The sequence below is a fragment of the Emydura macquarii genome, unplaced genomic scaffold (assembly GCF_026122565.2).
Source record: "Emydura macquarii macquarii isolate MOO-44397 ecotype Brisbane River unplaced genomic scaffold, CSIRO-AGI_Emac_v2 contig_968, whole genome shotgun sequence".
Classification (NCBI taxonomy): Eukaryota; Metazoa; Chordata; order Testudines; family Chelidae; genus Emydura; species Emydura macquarii.
In genome coordinates this window covers 12,771,565-12,789,088 of record NW_027131105.1, presented here as the reverse complement: position 1 = coordinate 12,789,088, position 17,524 = coordinate 12,771,565, and the positions used below count along the sequence as shown (strand labels likewise).

The following is a 17,524-nucleotide window of genomic DNA, read 5'->3' as shown; positions in this document are numbered from 1 at the left end:
ACTCTAGTCCAGATTAACAGAGACACTTAATTTAATTTATTGAGCCAAACTCCCCAGGGTAACCCCTCTGAACACATACGCTTTCATTTAGGAGCAAGTTTTGCTCCCTGGTTGGGCATGTAATAATTAAAGAAATCTTCACTGGAAATATAATCCTGTTAGAGAGAAGAATTGTTCTGCGGAGATGCAGAAGTCTGGCGTGTACAGATGTGCAAGCGTGTCACAGGGAGAGAGGAGTTACTTGGCTTTCGACCACCACATTAGCTACGCTTCAGTAATGTCTTCCAGACTTCGCCTTTCAGGTGTTCCAGCCATCTGTAGGCCCATAAGCATTCACTTCACAGATTTACTCAGCAGCAGCTATCTCTGGCTGATGGCAGACCTTGATCAAGAACCGTAATGAGAAGATGGTGTGCTAAAAGGATCTGGCACTGACTTCCCCAAACAGGGCTACTTTCATAGCCATTTACAAGCAAAAGGCCTCCTGAGCCCTAACAGTTTTCAAAAAAAAATATTCATTTCCTCTCAGAGAAACGTTACAGGAACTTTACTCAGACAGTGCCAAGAGCAAAGCTGCCGTACAAGTGCCTCCCAAGTGGTCACTCTGCTGAGCTCCCCACGCTTTTGAACAAACAAGGGGAATGAGCCTCCCTTACAGGACTGAGAAAAGCTAGATGCACACAGAGTGGGAGAAATTTTTCAACAACACAGAAACATTGTTCGTTTTAAGCAAAACTGAACTGCAGAAGAAAAAAATTCAGTGCAAAGGGCAGATTGCTTCCAGAAGCAGCAGTACCAGGAAGAGGTGGAGCAACGGTTTAACAATGTCAGCAATGAAATCTGTCACGGCTAGTTACAGACTGAAAGGTAGCAAAGTTCACCTACACCCATTAAATGCATCACAACCCAGTGCCAGCAAGAATCCATTGGATGGTAGTGGATTTACACCTTGGTAACTGTGACCCAGGGACCTCTTGGTGACAACTGGCATGGTGCAATGTTACAGGGATCCCCCCAGGTCTGGTCTCTAAACACGTCATGCCAGGTCTCCACTGAAAACCTATTTCACACTGTTTATCATAATCATTGCTAAATGTACATGTGGATAATGTGTAAAGAGTTTTTTATAGTCACTCACTCACTCTCACTCTCACTCACACACACACACACACACTTATGCTTCTTACCTACTTGTCTAGCTATATGTAAACTACATATTGTATATTTCACAACAGATGCCCATTTACAGACTGAGCAAAATGCTAATCAAGAGACTACAAAGTCTCCAGGGGAGATTCTCTGCAGGAAATAAACAAGCAGCAGGAATACCCAGTTTACAAGTGAAGACTATAGATGGCTGGAACTACAGTAAAACCTGCCAAGAGTGACCGCTCATGGGAGTTAGCAAAAGTGATCTCTTGTAAGAGGTGGTCTTTCTTCAAAAGTTTGCACACCAGAGCGCGGTGGTGATCTGTGGCCTCTGAAAGTAGTCACATGTGGCAGGTGCCCTCTACGGCAGGTTTTACTGAATATATGGGGATGCAGAAGTATAATCCTTCACCTAGAGACCATAAGACAAGCCAACTGGCTGCTTAACAGAGCACCACAGCCAATCTTGCTGTTCAATGCTTGGAGAGAGACTTTGGATGCGCTAACCCTTATGAGACAAGCAAATATCTTGTTAGCTAACACTTTTGCTAGAGCCTAAAGTTACGTACCCATTTGTTTCCATTAATTCTACTTGCTTCTTCTCAAATCTCGATTCTTTGTTAAGTCAATTTCTACTTGTTTTCACTCTAAACATATCCAAGTGCTGTGAACTGACCACAGAGGTGACCCTGAGGTGTAAGTGGTAAAGTCAGGTGCGCCATTTGTCTGGGAAGAGCAGTCTGGTGAATTCTAGGAGTGTCCAATGAAACAGGGTCTGACACTTGGAGGAGGGGGGAGCAATGCTTGGAGCATGGCCATTGCGTATGTGCAGAGGGACAACAAAGACTGTGCAGGCTGAGAGGGGAGGGCTTGTGTTGCCTGAGGCCGGAGAAGTTGGGGAGCTGACCCCTGACAGGCAGAGACAAGGCGTCCTCATGCTAAGGGCAGGGAGTAATGAGGTGCCTCACAGCCCTGGATACCCTCGGCATGTGTCACAGTCACGCTTCAGCCCTAATGCACCAGTTCTTTTCTCCATCTCTGACAGGTCAAAGAGCTATTTTTTCATCTACCCTGGCCTGACAGTTGAGTTTCAAATGCAAACAGAACGTGCTTTAAATTTGCTGTGTCCAAACAGGGTTCTAACAGAGTCTGGCCTCCCAGAAAGCATTTGGGGGGAAGGGGAGAGGTGTCAAACCAAAATATCATCTAGTTGTAAACATGACTGGTCTAACATGGCTTGGGCCAATCCATGCTAGCCATCCCACTTACATTAGAACTCCATTAACCAAAGCAGAGCTTACACAACAGTCAATAGCTTTAAAGCCTGATTTTAATGGATATGTAGATGGATCCTGACTCCTATGTCATAAGTGGAACAATGTGACACTGCAATTTAACAGGAGGCAGAGATTAAACATCTTTCAGGAGAAAGCATAATGCATAATAGAAGGAAAAATTCATTCATACATCTTCTAAGGTAACCAATCCCTCAGATCACTGTGGACAGCTCAGTGAAGACTGTTCAACATGCAGCTGTGTTCAAAAAAAGCAAACAAAATATTAGGATGCATACGGAATGGCATGGAGAACTTTATAATGCCATTATGTAATTAAATGATGCAGCCTCATCTGGAATACTGTGTACAGTACTGGTCACCCCATCTCAAAAAAGATATTGCAGAATTAGACAGGACTCGGAGAAGGGCAATGAGAATGATTAGGGACTTGGAAAAACTCTCATAGGAAAAGAGAAGATAACAATTGTTTGCTTTGAAAGATGACTAATAGGAGACATGATAAAAGTATATAGAATAATGAACTGTCAAGAGATGATATATCAGGAGCTTCTGTTCTCCCTGTCACTACAAGAACAAGGAGATATTAAATGAAATTAAAAATGTGTCAAATTCAAATCTGATGAAAGGAAACAGCTTTTCACACAATGTGTAGGTAGACTGTATAACTTGCTGTCACGTGATCTTACAGAAACATAGGGCTGGAAGGGACCTCGAGAAGGCATCAAGTTCAGTCCCCTGCGCTGAGGCAAGACCAAGCAAACCTAGATCATCCCTGACAGGTGTTTAACTTGTTCTTAAAACACCTGCAATATTGGGAGTTACACAATCTCCCTTGGAAGTCTTTTCCAATGCTTAACTACCCTTATAATTAGAAAAAGGTTTCCCTAATATCTAGCCTAAATCTCCCTTCCTGCAAATAAGCAGTCCTACCTTCAGTGGGGAGAACAATTGATCACAGTCCTCTTTATAACAACCCATAACATATTTGAAGACTGTTCAGACCCCTGTCCCCCAGTTGTCTTTTTTCAAGACTAAATGTACCAAGTTTTTTTTTTAAATTCCTACAGATCAGGTTTTCTAAATCGTATAATTTTTGTTGTTCTCCTCTAGACTCCTATCAATTTATCCACATCTCCCCTGACGTGTGGTGCCCAGAACTGGATACAGTACTCCAATTGAGGCCTCACCACTGCTGAATGGAGTGGGACAATAATCTCCTTTGTATTACATGATACTTCTGTTAATACAACCCAGAATCAAATTAGCCTTTTTCACAACTGCATCACATTGTTGGCTCACATTCAATTTATGAACCACTATAACCCCCAGATGCTTTTCACCACCTACCCAGTTACTCCCCTTTTTGTATTTGTGCATTTGATTTTTCCTTACTAAGTGCAGTACTTTGCATTTGGTCTTTATTGAATTTCATCCTGTTGATTTAAATCCAATTTTTCAAGATCATTTTGAATTCTTATCCTGTCCTTCAAAATACCTGAACGCCTCCCAAATTGGTGTAATCTACAAATTTCATAAGCATATTCTCCATTCCATTATCCAATACATTAATGAAAATAAAGAATAGTACCAGACCCAGGACTAACTCATGCAGTAGCCCCACTTTAATACGCCCTCCCACTTTGACAGTGAACTATTGATGAACCTCTGAGTACCATTTTACAACCAATTATGCACCCACTTTATAGTATTTAATCTAGAGTACATTTCCTGGTTTGCTTATGAGAATGTCACGTGAGATTGCATCAAAAGCCTTACTAAATTTTGCAAGGACTTCGCAAGATTTACAGTTAGTACTAACACAAACTTTGGAAGAGATATTAAACTTCATGCTTCAGGGTTTAAGCCAATCTCTAACTACTGGAGACCAGGTTGAGACCTAACATGGGGGGTAGATTGTCCCCCTCTATCCACTGGGGTTCTCACATCTTCCTCTCAAGCATCTGGTTCTGGCTACCCTCAGAGACACTAGACAAGATGGACTTCTGCTCTAATACAGTGTGGCAATTTCTATGCTCCAGAAGACTTGACACAGAAATCAAAGGAGTTAGGTCTTTACCCCACTAGGTGTCACCTTGTTCACACACCCCTCCTGCCCTCAGCTAAACACAGAATTGTCCTTACAAAGCATTTGAGTGTTTTGTCCAGTTTATTTTTAGATTAATCAAGCAGTGCAGCACCTATTCCTTCCCTGGAGGTATTATTACACCATTTAAAAGATATGAGCTAGACAATTTTTCTTGTCTGATATTCAGCCCACTAAATCCTCAGACCAATTCCTCCAGTTCCTTAGACATTTGTGTTGCTCTCTCCTCCCTCCAAACTGGAGACATGGCTCTGGAATGAAAGAGCCCAGAACTGAATGCAAAACCATATCTAACTTTTCTGCCAATCCCTACACTACTCTAGACAGCCCCTAAAAGCCTGATACATGAGTGTCTATCGTAACCCTCTGGTAATGATCAGTTTTCAACTAACATAACAGGGTTCCTGTGCATGCCAATTCCAATAACTCTTTCGACATTGCCGCAAATGCTTTTGTAAAAGATTTTCATTTTCCTTCATTCTCATCACCTATTAACTGTGTAATTAATTAAAAAAAGTGAGATCGGGATAAGAGGAGAGTGACCGCAGCCTAGGCAAGGTCAACGCTTGCATGGGGATGCCAGTTAGGGAGATTTGCTGCTGTAACTCAGGTTTCCCAAAGAAAAATATTTTTTTTCTTGGTGTCATTTTACAGGGGGAGGGCCTTCATAGGTATCCTGAGTGCACAGTCTTTGTTTAGCTCTGTTGTCCCTTTTTAAGGATTTGATGAGGAACTACGGCTCATAAGTCATTAGTAATCTGAGCTCATACTTTTAGAAGTTACTCCCATTACAAAATGGGGGTCAGAGGCACCCACCAGACAAATTTAGGGAAAATGAAATGTTGTCAGAGGCACGAGAGGTCATTTCCTCCTCTTAGATCAGTTTATTGCTCCGGTTCTACAGAAGAGGAGCGCCATAAATGAATGGAAAATACAACAAGCAATTCAACCTTCAGGAGATCACACTGGGATAAGCTGGAGGTAACGGAGTCTAAAACTGATTTAGTAAAATCAGAGATTTGACTTCAAATTAAAACTAGAAGAACAGAAGAAAGGACACAATAGAAAGCTTGAAATGAGCAGGAGATTGACTAAGGTGCACACTGATGCTTTAATCAATGATGATGTCTCACTTCACTTAAAGAAAGACGGATTACCCCATTAATAAATGTTTGTCTTGTATGGAATGAAAGGAGGGATCCAAAGAGTTTTATCAAGTGTTTTTAAAAATATGCCTTGACTTAATGCTGAAAGCTGAGGCACAACCTTGTACATTGGGTCAGTTTGTAAAATAAAATCCCTTTGGGAACGCAGAATGGTTTGGTATAAGGATATAAACTTATAATGATAATTATATTTGGGCTTATCCACATACAAAAGTTGTACTGTTTTAACTATACGGGTATAATTAAAGCAGTACAACCCCCCCTCTCTCGCCCCCCGGGGTGGATGGAATTATACCAGTATAAAGTTGCCAGTCCTACACAGTAATGTGAATAAGCTATACCAGTATAAGGCACCTCTGTACCAGTATAACTACATCACACTAGGAGATGTATTGGCATAACTAACCAAAATAGCTATAGTAGTACAAAAACTGTGTGTAGACCAGGCCTTTGTGTCTACCCACAGAGAAATACTGCTGAAGATGTACTGATAGACTACATTTCTCTGGACAGGGGCAGGGTCTTCTTTTGTTCCTTGTACAGTATCAAATGTAGATCAAATCAGTAGAAAATGCAAATATGCTGGTGCTCTCCCCACAGTGAATTACAAAATTTAGTCCCATGTCCTCTCTGATATGGCCACAGCTATAAGACAGAAGAGGGATGCTTTAAAATCCTACTTTCAGGAACGTGGTACACAGTCTTAACTTTCACAACCCACAAAGTTGGAGATTCTTTGTGGAAATGATAAATAAATCTGTTTTCTCAGAGCATGATAAAGCTCGAAGTATGTTTAGACGTTGTTTAGGGTCTGAGGAAAATGAAATTGAGCAAGGATTCATAGTTTGAGCCAAATCCAGAACATCTGCCTGAAACATTAGTTACAAATTCTTGCTGAATCTAGATCAAACAGACAGTAAGTATATTGTTATTAAGTTTGAAAGCAATTACTCAATGGGTTATGGCCACAAAAATGTGAGATGTTAATTACTTAGAGGGTGATCTTTTCAATGTAGATAATTAATTGGATTATGATTTGGTCTAAATTTTGAATATTAGTAGTTTTTTAGATATACACACCTCTGAACAGTTCACTGTAATCTTGCCATCAATATTGGAACCCTAATCTAAGATGTTTATAGGGAACGTACTCCTTGCATTTAGTAAGTGGGAGCTGAAATTTATTATCCCTCCATTCAAAGAAAAGGGTTGCCCTCATACTGTTTCATTAAATACTGCAAGATGCAGTCTTCTCTTATTTTTGTCTCTGCATTTATGTAATAAATAGAATGAGGTGGTAATAACTTGCTATTAGTTTATTAGGTCTGAATTCAAGATGGCGCTATTACTCAAATGGCTTGGGGAATCATTCCCTAAATGGGTTGAAAGAGGACTGAAGTACATACTATGGAACAAGCCAGTACATAGAGCAGTAGAGAAACTTTATCTCAGGGAAAACTAATTGAATCTTTACAATCCTGATGGGAAGACAAGCCAAGGAGTCTAAAAGGTACAAAGTTAGTTTAGTGTATTCCGTGGTCACAAAAAATAAGGTGCTTAATTGTTACGTCCACATATGTTGCATAACTATACGTACACTTACAACTACACAGTAATTTTAACACGGTTGGAGAAAAAATGGGTTTATGCTCTGAATTATTTTAACAGAAGTTCTTTATAAACATATGTTCATTACTCATGGTTCTATTTTCCTCCATTTACTGATGTTGCATTAATATTTGTTCCACTACCTGCAGAAAGTAACTGCCAATTTTAAAGAAGGATCTGTACCACATTAATTTTTTCTCCAGTCCTGTGCTACCTCCATGTTTTTAAAAATTCTCAAAGAACCAACTGTTAATGGCTCAAGTTCTTCGGCTAATTCCCTTAAGATTTTGGCATGCACAGTACCCAGATCATGTGACCAATATATTTACTTCTTCACCCTGTCCCTAAATTATCCCCTAGCTGCTGCCCAGACCTCGAGCACCAACTCCTGTCTCTTCTCTAAACAGGTACAGTATAGCAATTTTAACATTCCATTTATGCCCACCAGGTCAGTCTCCATTATTTAGTATGGATCCCATCCCATTTTGCTTATTTTTCATTAGTTCTTTAATATTCCTTTTCCAGTCATCCACCTGCTGAATATTTACCAGTTGAGCTAAGCAAAAGCTTCATCTCTGCCCTTTCCTATCAAGTTTAAAACACCTGCTAACCAACCCCACAAATTCTGATCTCAGTGTACTCTGTCTGCTTTAGTTGAGACAGTCTCATCCCAAAAGGGGATGGCCTCTCATCAGAAAAAGCCCCAGTGCTCAGTGAATCTCAAGCTTTTCTGAATCTCACGTTAGTTTCCAACATGTTTCCTTCAGTTTTCACTCACAAAGGGCACCATAAAACTCTTGGATCTTTTCAGTTGACCAAACCTATCTTCAAGTTCTCTTCCTGGATACTGAAAGTCATTCTTGGGCCTATTGTATCTCACCTCCCATATTGTAGGCTCCCACATAAAGGATTTGGGCATTTCCACTTAAGGAGATCCACCCTCTTGGCGGCAGCATGCTCTCCACTGGCCTGTATCTGGTCACAGATGCCCCAGACAATGAAGGACTAATCAGTAATGCTCGCTACACCTTCCATGCTGGTGGCTCCTTTTGCTTGCTTTGCCCTCACTGGTCAGGATATCGGTCCTCAGACTAGCCTCAATCTTATTCTCTCATTCCTGGTTGGAAGAATGCTGAGCACAGCACTTGTGCTGAAAGTTTCCATGCATTTGAAAAATCCAGCGAATGCTTGCAGACCTTAGGAAGGAGAAGTGATCCAGTGGTGGGCAATAGGAAGGCCAATACTATACACTGGCAGCCACTAGTTCTCTCCTTCATCCCTGCGGCAGCCACAGTGCGAGAATAAACTCCATTGAGAAGTCCTCCACCACTACCTCCTTCTCCTCTAGAACATCAGCCAGTTTATACTTTGTCCATATGTAGCCATTGCTGACGGCATAAAGAAACAGGACCAAAGTACAATTCTCCAGAGTGCCTTGGATTCTGCTATATTTGTGCCCATTGATGTCTTACTGCTAACACTACCCTCTGCATCTAGAAATTCTACTCCCTCCCCCTCCCCCCGGCTCTGCTCCGACCAACTCACCTGTTTGCTGTTAGGTTCACAAGACTCAAGCTGTTAATCCTGGCTCTGCTCCATCCCCTTACATGTAGTCCCCTGTAATGCCCAGCTCCCTCTCTAGCCCACACACTGAGCTTCTAAAACCTAAGCTGATGTCCAAACAGCTCTCCAAACCAGCTACTTTTCAGTCACGTATTCCTCCAAATACAGAGCTAGTTCTTACTTCCATAGCCTGTCTGGAAGACTGTCCTGTACAATGCACCAGACTGCCATTCTCTCTGCTTGCCACTAGCTAAGCCTACTTGGATTTTGTTTCTCACTCACTCACTCTCTCCTCCTTCACCTTCACTTGTCTCCTTTTCATTTGGACTCTGCTTTCCTCATTTGGGTTGGCCTCTGAGCTCCAGAAGCAAAATGCAGAATATTTCTTCTAAATGATATTTTAACGTTTTGCCCTGTCCCTTTATGATGCCCTCTTGCTGGAGCTCAGCATTTCCTTTACCTTATTTTCCACCAATGAGATGAGGATCTGCTCCATGACATGGGTGGTTGCTGGGATGGAGCTCTGAATGTGGCCAATCACTACACCGACAGCAACCCGTGACAGCTCATAGCTGAGGTGGGTGTTCCTGCGCACCAGCTCGATCAGTTCAGCACCTATTGTCTTTGGCACAGACACTGACTGGCTGCTGGATTCTGGTGCTGACAGCTCCAAAATAGCTGCCTTCTTATCATCAAGGCAAAGAGAGCTGAAGGCTTCTAAGCCCACGGTTGCAGCTGGAGCAGTCTTCTTGACTTGCAGATTCTTCTCCCCATCCATACGGAAAGACCTTTGACCCTCTGTTTCAACAGGAGGTCCTGGGGCAGCCCTCTTGGTCTGGGGAGATTTAGTTGCACCACCCTTCGTTGAAGTCCCATGCTTCAGGTGAGCTGAATGACTAACATCCAAGCTACGTGATATTGTGGTGTGGGCACTTCTGCTGGGGACAGGAGGAGGAGTGTTGGCGGGACTGGAAGTGGCTGTTGGGAGACCTGTTTCTGATGCAGTGGAACCAGTGTACAAGGTATCCAGGGAAGTGGTACTTATAGAAGAGGCACTGGAAACTGACCCAGAGGTGATTTCAACAGCATCTGAAAAGGAACAATTAAAATGCCTTAGCAACAGCATCAAAGAAAAAGGGAAAAAACAGTGCCACAGCAGAGTCCATTAAGAAGCTCATTGTGCATGCTACCAAAGCAGTTTAGCTCCTCTTCCTGACGCACTTATCTCAAAGCAAAATTATATTAGGTCTCCCTTGAGCATTCCAGTAAAATAACCTCTTCAGGAAGGGGAAGAAAGCTGTCCTATAAAGATGAATTCTTTTCAAAAGGCTCACTGTTTTACAGGAAAAACATAACTGGGGAGAGAGAGGAGTCTTTCCCCGCTGGTTTAGACAATTACTCTTTTTTTAAACATACTGCATGCAGTCAGTACTTTTTTGATTGATGTGTCTTAACATTTCAAGGTACATACTCATTGCAGTAAGCATCTCCCTTCTCATTCTGTAAAGATCCTTTCCTGCACCACTAACTGTATGCTCTGCTTGGTGTCAAGAGCAAGAAAAAAAAGCATTTGGCTGACAGACATCTGTAGTCCACTTTCTGCTCTCTAGGTGATTGGATTATAAACTCGTTAGCTCATATGGTCCTTTCCCAGCCAGTACAGGAGTGCCTGCTATAGTACATTTCTGAGTGCTTTCTCCTATCTAGTTTTGACTAACTCTAGCAATGGTACTTACACCACTTCTCTAGGGAAACTAGTTCATTATCTAATCGACCTGACTGTTAGGATGTTTTTCCGAACATCTAGCCTAAATTTTTCATTACTCAATTTGCTTTGTCCCATAACTTATAAAAAATGGGGCTGTGGATACTTTTATCCCACACCCAATCTCTCATAACTTAGCTAGGAAGATAGTTACTTGGGCAAAAAGTGGCACCAATCAGCCACTCTCTGTGAACCCCAAATGAAAATATTCTAGATCTGTACAGAGTAAAAGTACTGCTTTAGGAATACCTTGATTCCCAAAGTGAATTTTGCATGCTGCATGAATGTTCACCCAGCCATTCACTGCTCCTTATTGATTCCTGCTGATCCACAGAAAATAATCATCTCCTTCGGCAATAAACATCCTCCCAAACTGAAGGGGCAGAGATTCTCATGGGCCAAAGGGCCAGTCACCTCCGGAAGAGTCTTCGGTTTTCTGTTGGCCCTGGGAGATGTTATGGTAATCTCACAATCTTACACCCAAGTCAAAAGCCAGAACACTAGATGCATGTTCTTGGCTAAGAAGTCCACCAATAGACCTTCAACCCCAATGAATTGTCTACTCCAACTGTTCAGGCCAAAGACATGTGGAGCTGAGTCAGAGCACATATCTCCCATGGAGATCTCTACCATTGTTCATCTTCCTCCTTCTGAAGATGACCATCCACATACTGTAGCTTTCTACCATTCTTCATCTTCTTTCTTCTCCTTCTGAAGATGATCATCCACATACTGTATCTTCCAGTAGATTCAATGGAATCAAGGGCACAGATAATGATTCAAGGGTAAAACTTCTCACTACTCTAGTGTATGGAATGGCTCAGTACCAAGAAGCAGGGTGCTGCCTGCTCCAAATTTCAATGAACTGCCCAGAATTTGAAAGATCTGACCTGCACTCTGCAAGTTCATTTTACAGAACATCAACAAATCCTGGACTGAGTTTGTGGAGGGCTACCCATCATAGCAATATAACTGTATAAGCATAATGTAGTACTGGGGCAATGCACACCACCACAACATGAACTGCGTCACAACAAAATGACTTTCCCTTCCCTTCCCCTTACCTCGTAGATCTAACCCCTAAAGGTTGCAAATTAATTTTTTTGTTTCGTGTTCGCCGAGTAGCACTCCTTTGACCAGTACTGCAAATTCACACTACCAACACAGTCACTGTGTGTGCAGCACATGCACAACTGATCTTCCCCTGGGCTAGGGGTTGAAGACATCACTCTCCTGTCTTTTGCAGAGGCAAGCCACCAATTATGCAAGAGTCGGATGTGGCCATTATATGAACAAAGAGCTAGATGGACAGCTAGCAAGAAGCTCTTACTTAAGGGAGCCTTTTCTCATTGCATTAATAGTGAGCTCCCCCTGGTGATCTAATGGCATTATCACATCCAGATGAAAAAGAAACTAAAGCACAAATTCTCATGCCACCTTATGCCACCTTATTGAAAGATCCCTTTGATATATCTGGGAGAATAGTTAATACAAGGACCCTGAAACACTAGTTATATTCTTGTCACACAAACAATACAACCGAGCAGAACAAATATTCTAAAGCTTCTTCTGCAAAAATTGTCTTCTCCCAAAATTAATCAGCATAAGAAATCCAGAGAACACCACTTCCAGGACCCAATGCACCTGGAGTTGGTGAAAGAAGAAGCCACAGGTGACAGTCAGCCAAAAGTCATGCTTGACGACCAGGGAAGAACACGGGAAACACTAGCCCATCAACACTAGAGCTTTATGATTAAAACTGCGATGGAAACATTAGCCCAACATCTTCTGAGCAGAAACTGAAGAAATGCTTTTCTGAGTTACAGACCAAAACCAGCCAGAGTTGCTGCTAACATTACACGCCTTACTATATTTTAGTTCAGTGGTGTCTGCCTCTTGCCCAACATATATTATATATAAAATCTAAAAGCTTTTCCTTACTTTTAATGGGTGCTTCCATCTGCGCATTCTTGCGTTTCTCTGGTGGCGGGGGTGTGATAGGAGCAGCACGTCGTGGCTGTGGCGGAATCTAAAAGGAAATATTTTAAAGAAATCAAAGGAGGTTGACAATCAAGATACACTCTCTATTATAAAACCTTTGTGTGTGTATTAATTTGTCCTTACAGCGCTCATCATTCCATAAAGATATTAATAGGCAGCTTCCTGTAAGAACAAAGCAGAAACTCTGAAACCTTGCTTTATTCTCTCCCCTTGACAGGAAAAGCAGCCCTTCTTTAATTGCTGTGTTCAGCAGCACATGGTATTGGTGTCACATAGACCTGTAAAGCATTTAGTCTTTTCTTATTCCAGATGCAATCCCACACATTCACCATGACTTTACAGTGATCTCAACAACTCCACAGAGACAGCAAACACCGTGCATATTTAAACACACTTTTGGAGAGATCCATTACATCAGCTACAAATATCCTTGCAGAAAGACAAAGCCAAGGACTGGACATAGGTAAGTTCCTTCCTAATTCAAGCTACTATAGCAATTTCTTATACAGAAAGTGAGAAGGTAGGGCTAGAGTAGCCGTGTGTTGCCATAACCCCAGTGCTGTTCCCTGGTGGGAAAAGCTTCAACTAGAGAGCTTCACAAAACTCCCTACAGCTAATACTTCCCACAGAATTCTCTCCTCCTGGCAATGGCTGAGTGTGGAATAACAGTGAGTCTCCTGGGACTCCTAAATTATTACCGTTTCTTATGGATACAGGAACCTCACCAAGATTAACCATATATTTATCGCATAGTGTTTGGATGAATGCAGTTTGCTCCATGTGAGGCTACGACCCAAGACCGCTGGTGAAAACAGCAGTCAACTTAAATGGGGTTTCCCTCAAGGAAGCACATTGCACTAGAACTCAGTGATCTGCACAGACTGACAGCTGATCTCCATGTGGAGGTTAAAGGTGTGGTTTTGGACCTACGAAGACCTACATAGTTTGGGGCTTGGCTGCCTGAGAGATGCCTCTATCCCCATGTGATTTTGCAACTGCTGCACTCAAAAGACATGCTCACATTGGAATTCACGGATTAGATGGGAGGGACAGGTGCCAATCATCTCAATGAGGTGCACTAGACTCCAGCGTAGTCCCACAGAGCCCTGATGTGGCGCCATTGAGGCCATGCTATAATACTCATTTTTTCCAGGCTTCCACTTTAATGGTATTTGGGAGGTGAGGCGTTTATATTGATGGGTTGGGAAGGAGGCTGGCTATTTTGACATATCGAATTTCTGTATGTTTTTATAATGCCTGTAAACCACACACTGTATTGCCAACAGAGTTCAAAATCATGAATGAGGCTCTCCCAAAACAAGGAGATTTTAAGAGAGAAGTTTTGGGTTCTTTTTATTCATCTTCTTTATGAGCCAAGTGGAGACATATGTTCGAGCTTTTCTCTGAAACCATGAGGGCCAGAAACTTTTGTTTTCAATGAAACTTGAGATGCTCCCAAAACAACACAACTCCAGCAGCTAGAGCTTTATGAAAATGTCACAAGACTGGCAATGTGATTCTGAAAGCTGGCAACACTGCGGCCTGAATAAGGCTTGCTAGAAATCTGAAGAAATAAGAGCCCCAAACAGCATAAGAAGCCCTAATGGGACTACAGTGGCATAAGGCTAACCACAGCCTGGCCCCACCATGCGCCATCTGAATTGCAGCACGAGGAGCACATTCCCAGCAACATTAGCAGCTTCTAGAACACAAACATAGACTTCCCAAAAAGAGCAATCTCTGACGCCTACCAGTGACACCATTCTTACAGAGACTGCTTCTCCCAGAATAAAATCACTGCAATGTACTCAGCGTGGGCTGCTCTCCTTGGAAGTCTCAGCTGCCTGCTAAATGAAGTTTCATTTCACCGATGCTGCTCTATATAGCCTGTGCTGGCTTCTTTTTTCTTTCTAGGTTCAATTAAGGTGTCGGCCTCACCCAATAAACATTAAACCGATTAGGTTCTGGTTACTTCAGACACAACCCCTCTCCTCACACAATACAGCAAAAGTTGAGCTCAAAGGGAAGTACTCAAGCTTCTGCTTAAACGGAGACGTGGTTTTAGTTTGGAGGCAGAGTGCTCTCTCAATGAGAGGTTCTTGACTGTGGAATCTGCTTTTCCCCTCATTTCAGGGCCTGGATTTACTGAGATCCACGTCATGCTGCTGCAAGGCTGAAGGCTTGTTTCTCAAGGGTAGGAGAAGACGTTAGTTTTGGAGGATCATGAATGATATTAGTTTCAGGACATCGTATTCCAGTCAGTATTTGTATCTTCTATAGGGACCATATGAGTACTCAGAGCAACGACAGATGCTTTTGTATAAACTGAAATTGGGAGGTGAATGGGGATGAATAAAGAGGAATTTCCTTATGCCTCTGCACCATCCAATTTTTTTTAAAAAGAAACTTTTAGGACAGGTCAGATCAATTAATGCAACAAATTTCTCCCACATAAGCACCTTAAGCTCAAGATTTAACACTAGAGACCAGTGTGAACTCCCAACCTGCGCTCTTCCTTTGTTTTCAGCCCATCCTTTGCTATAATTTTCAAGTCAGAACGCTAAATGGGATTCAAATGCAGAACTGGCCAGAATCCAACATCACACCTACTTGCCCTTTAAAAATTATTAGTCTTTGGCCCAGAGAGACTGCACAGCTGTGAGAGGCACAATTAGAACAGAGGAGGTCTTTGTTAAATGCTGGCAGAAGGCCCTCCCAGGCTCTTGAAAGTGCAGCTGTGCTAAAGTCAGCCCCATCTTTGTGCTGAGCTAAGCAGCTTCATGGCTATAATCACATGTACCTAAGCGGCAGGTTTTAGCAGCCTGCTTCAGTTAGTTTATAAGATCAGCATAACACTATCTGAGAGCACATAGGGAAAGAGCTCATTCTAGGACACGTCACTGGCCCTACCAAATTTGTTACATATTTGACCTCAACTATTATAAGAATTCCAGAGGAGTAGCCGTGTTAGTCTGTTTTTAGCAAAACAGCGAGAGTCTTGTGGCACCTTAAAGACTAACAAATTTATTTGGGCATAAGCTTTCATGGGCAGAATGCATCCGACGAAGTGGGTTTCTGCCCATGAAAGCTTATGCCCAAATACATTTGTTAGTCTTTACGGTGCCACAGGACTCTCGCTGTTTTATTATAAGAGTAGAGTTTGTACAGCAGTCAAAGTGCCATGGAGCGTAACCTATACATGGAGCTCTGGAAATCTTCCCTGTCAAGAGAAGGCAAGATAAAACAATTCATTTCTGCAGAATCTAACCTTTTCTTTAAAAAATTAAGCCTTAAGTCCTCACAGTTGTGAAGGGAAGGTGATCAAAGCAGGGCCATCTTCCGGAGAGTGCAGAGAGACTGCACTAGCACCTCTGCTGCTGCAAACAGCTGTGCCAAACAGCAGAGCTGCTAGGGTCTTCTCTCTGCACATGGAGGTAGATGGCCCTGCCTTGATCACATTTGTGAGTTCCCTTCACAACTGTGAATACTATTAAGTGGGCTACCCACTTCATTCTGAATAGATCAGTGAAACTGACCACAATGTAATGCAGTGAAGGAGTTAATAACCAGATGGATTCATGTTACTGTTGTGTGTCAAAGCTGTGAACAGCAGCACAGGCAGGACTCCAAATGAGAGGAGTCTGAAAGAGGGATTCAACAACAGAGACGCTTCCCTTCTCACTCCATCCCCACTGGGCACCAAGAAATTGAAAGGGTTAGAGCAGGCAGACTCACAAACAGTCAAGAGGCTCTTGGATGAGGTGAGGGGAGACAGCCCCTTCCCTTACAGGAGCCAGTGAGAAGAGGGCCGAAGAGAAGGCTTCAAATTTATCAGACACCTGCTATCCAAGGATTTACACAAAAAAAGCCTCCAGGCATGACCCAGGGACAGACCCCTGTAATAAGGTCAGCAGTCTCCCTCTTCCTAGCAGCTGCGGGTGGCAGTTGAGCCTCTCTGCAAGGGCAAGGGACTCCCAAAATCCATTCATTTCTCACCCTTTCTGCTTCCTTTTACTTTCTTCCTTCCATACACACACAAGATTTTTTCTCTAACCAAAGAGGGCAGGACTGTTGCAGAAACTAATCAATGCTTCTCCAAGCATTGCCTGGGAAGGGGGCTCACTGGACTGCAACACTCCCATCCTGCTAAGCTTGATAGTGAGAGATCAAGATTTTGGTCCCCAAACTCTGAAGCTTAGAAGTTGTATTGTTCTCAACATGCTGAGCCAGCTTTTGTGCTCATTTTTAAACAAGTATAATATACTCTTTAGCAAAACTTTGTTGGGATGGACACTACTGTATACAGCAAAGCCTTGAAGAGCAGGAGCACAATTAGTTTATACCCAGGAATTAGCTTGCTAAGCATAAACAAATACGGCAGGTTTTATAGCTCCTCCAGTTTCTAAGGCTTCAAAAGCCTTCCCTATTGTGTCAGGTATATAAAATTAAAAGGCAAAAAAACACCTTCATTAAGGCAGAGTCAAAGATGCTTGGTGGTAGCTCGTGCCCTTCCTGAACGCTGAATTCAGCAAAACCTCAGACTTCTGAAAACCAGGAAGTACAGAGTTAAGGTAAACACCCATGTAACCTTAACTCTGCCCCTCTGGAGCTAGCAATAGTCACTGGGAATGATCTGCATACACTACAGCCGCATTCACTGTGTTGGGTGTAGCTCTATTGGATGGCAGAGGAACAGGCTGGAGCAGCTTGGAAGAGCAGTGACTGTGATATGAGGAGATCTGATTCTGAGTCCCGTCTCATGTGTGTTATCAAAAGAGAGGCGTGGTGCATGTGTACCTTGAGGTTCCAGTCTGCATCATTTCAATACAGAATTGTGCAAGTTGTTGGCAGCCGGTCAATGAGGTCTTCT

General features: G+C 42.6%; 1 protein-coding gene across 1 annotated transcript in view; it reads right to left on the bottom strand.

Annotated features, from left to right (window-relative positions):
- NCKIPSD (NCK interacting protein with SH3 domain) overlaps positions 1-17,524 on the bottom strand; it is an 83,307-nt gene that overhangs the window by 32,275 nt on the left and 33,508 nt on the right. Inside the window, exons 4-5 of the mRNA XM_067544251.1 lie at positions 12,595-12,682; positions 9,349-9,977 (exon numbers count right to left, since the gene is read on the bottom strand). Coding sequence (XP_067400352.1) covers positions 9,349-9,977; positions 12,595-12,682 — 717 coding nt within the window. The remainder of the gene's footprint in view (positions 1-9,348; positions 9,978-12,594; positions 12,683-17,524) is intronic.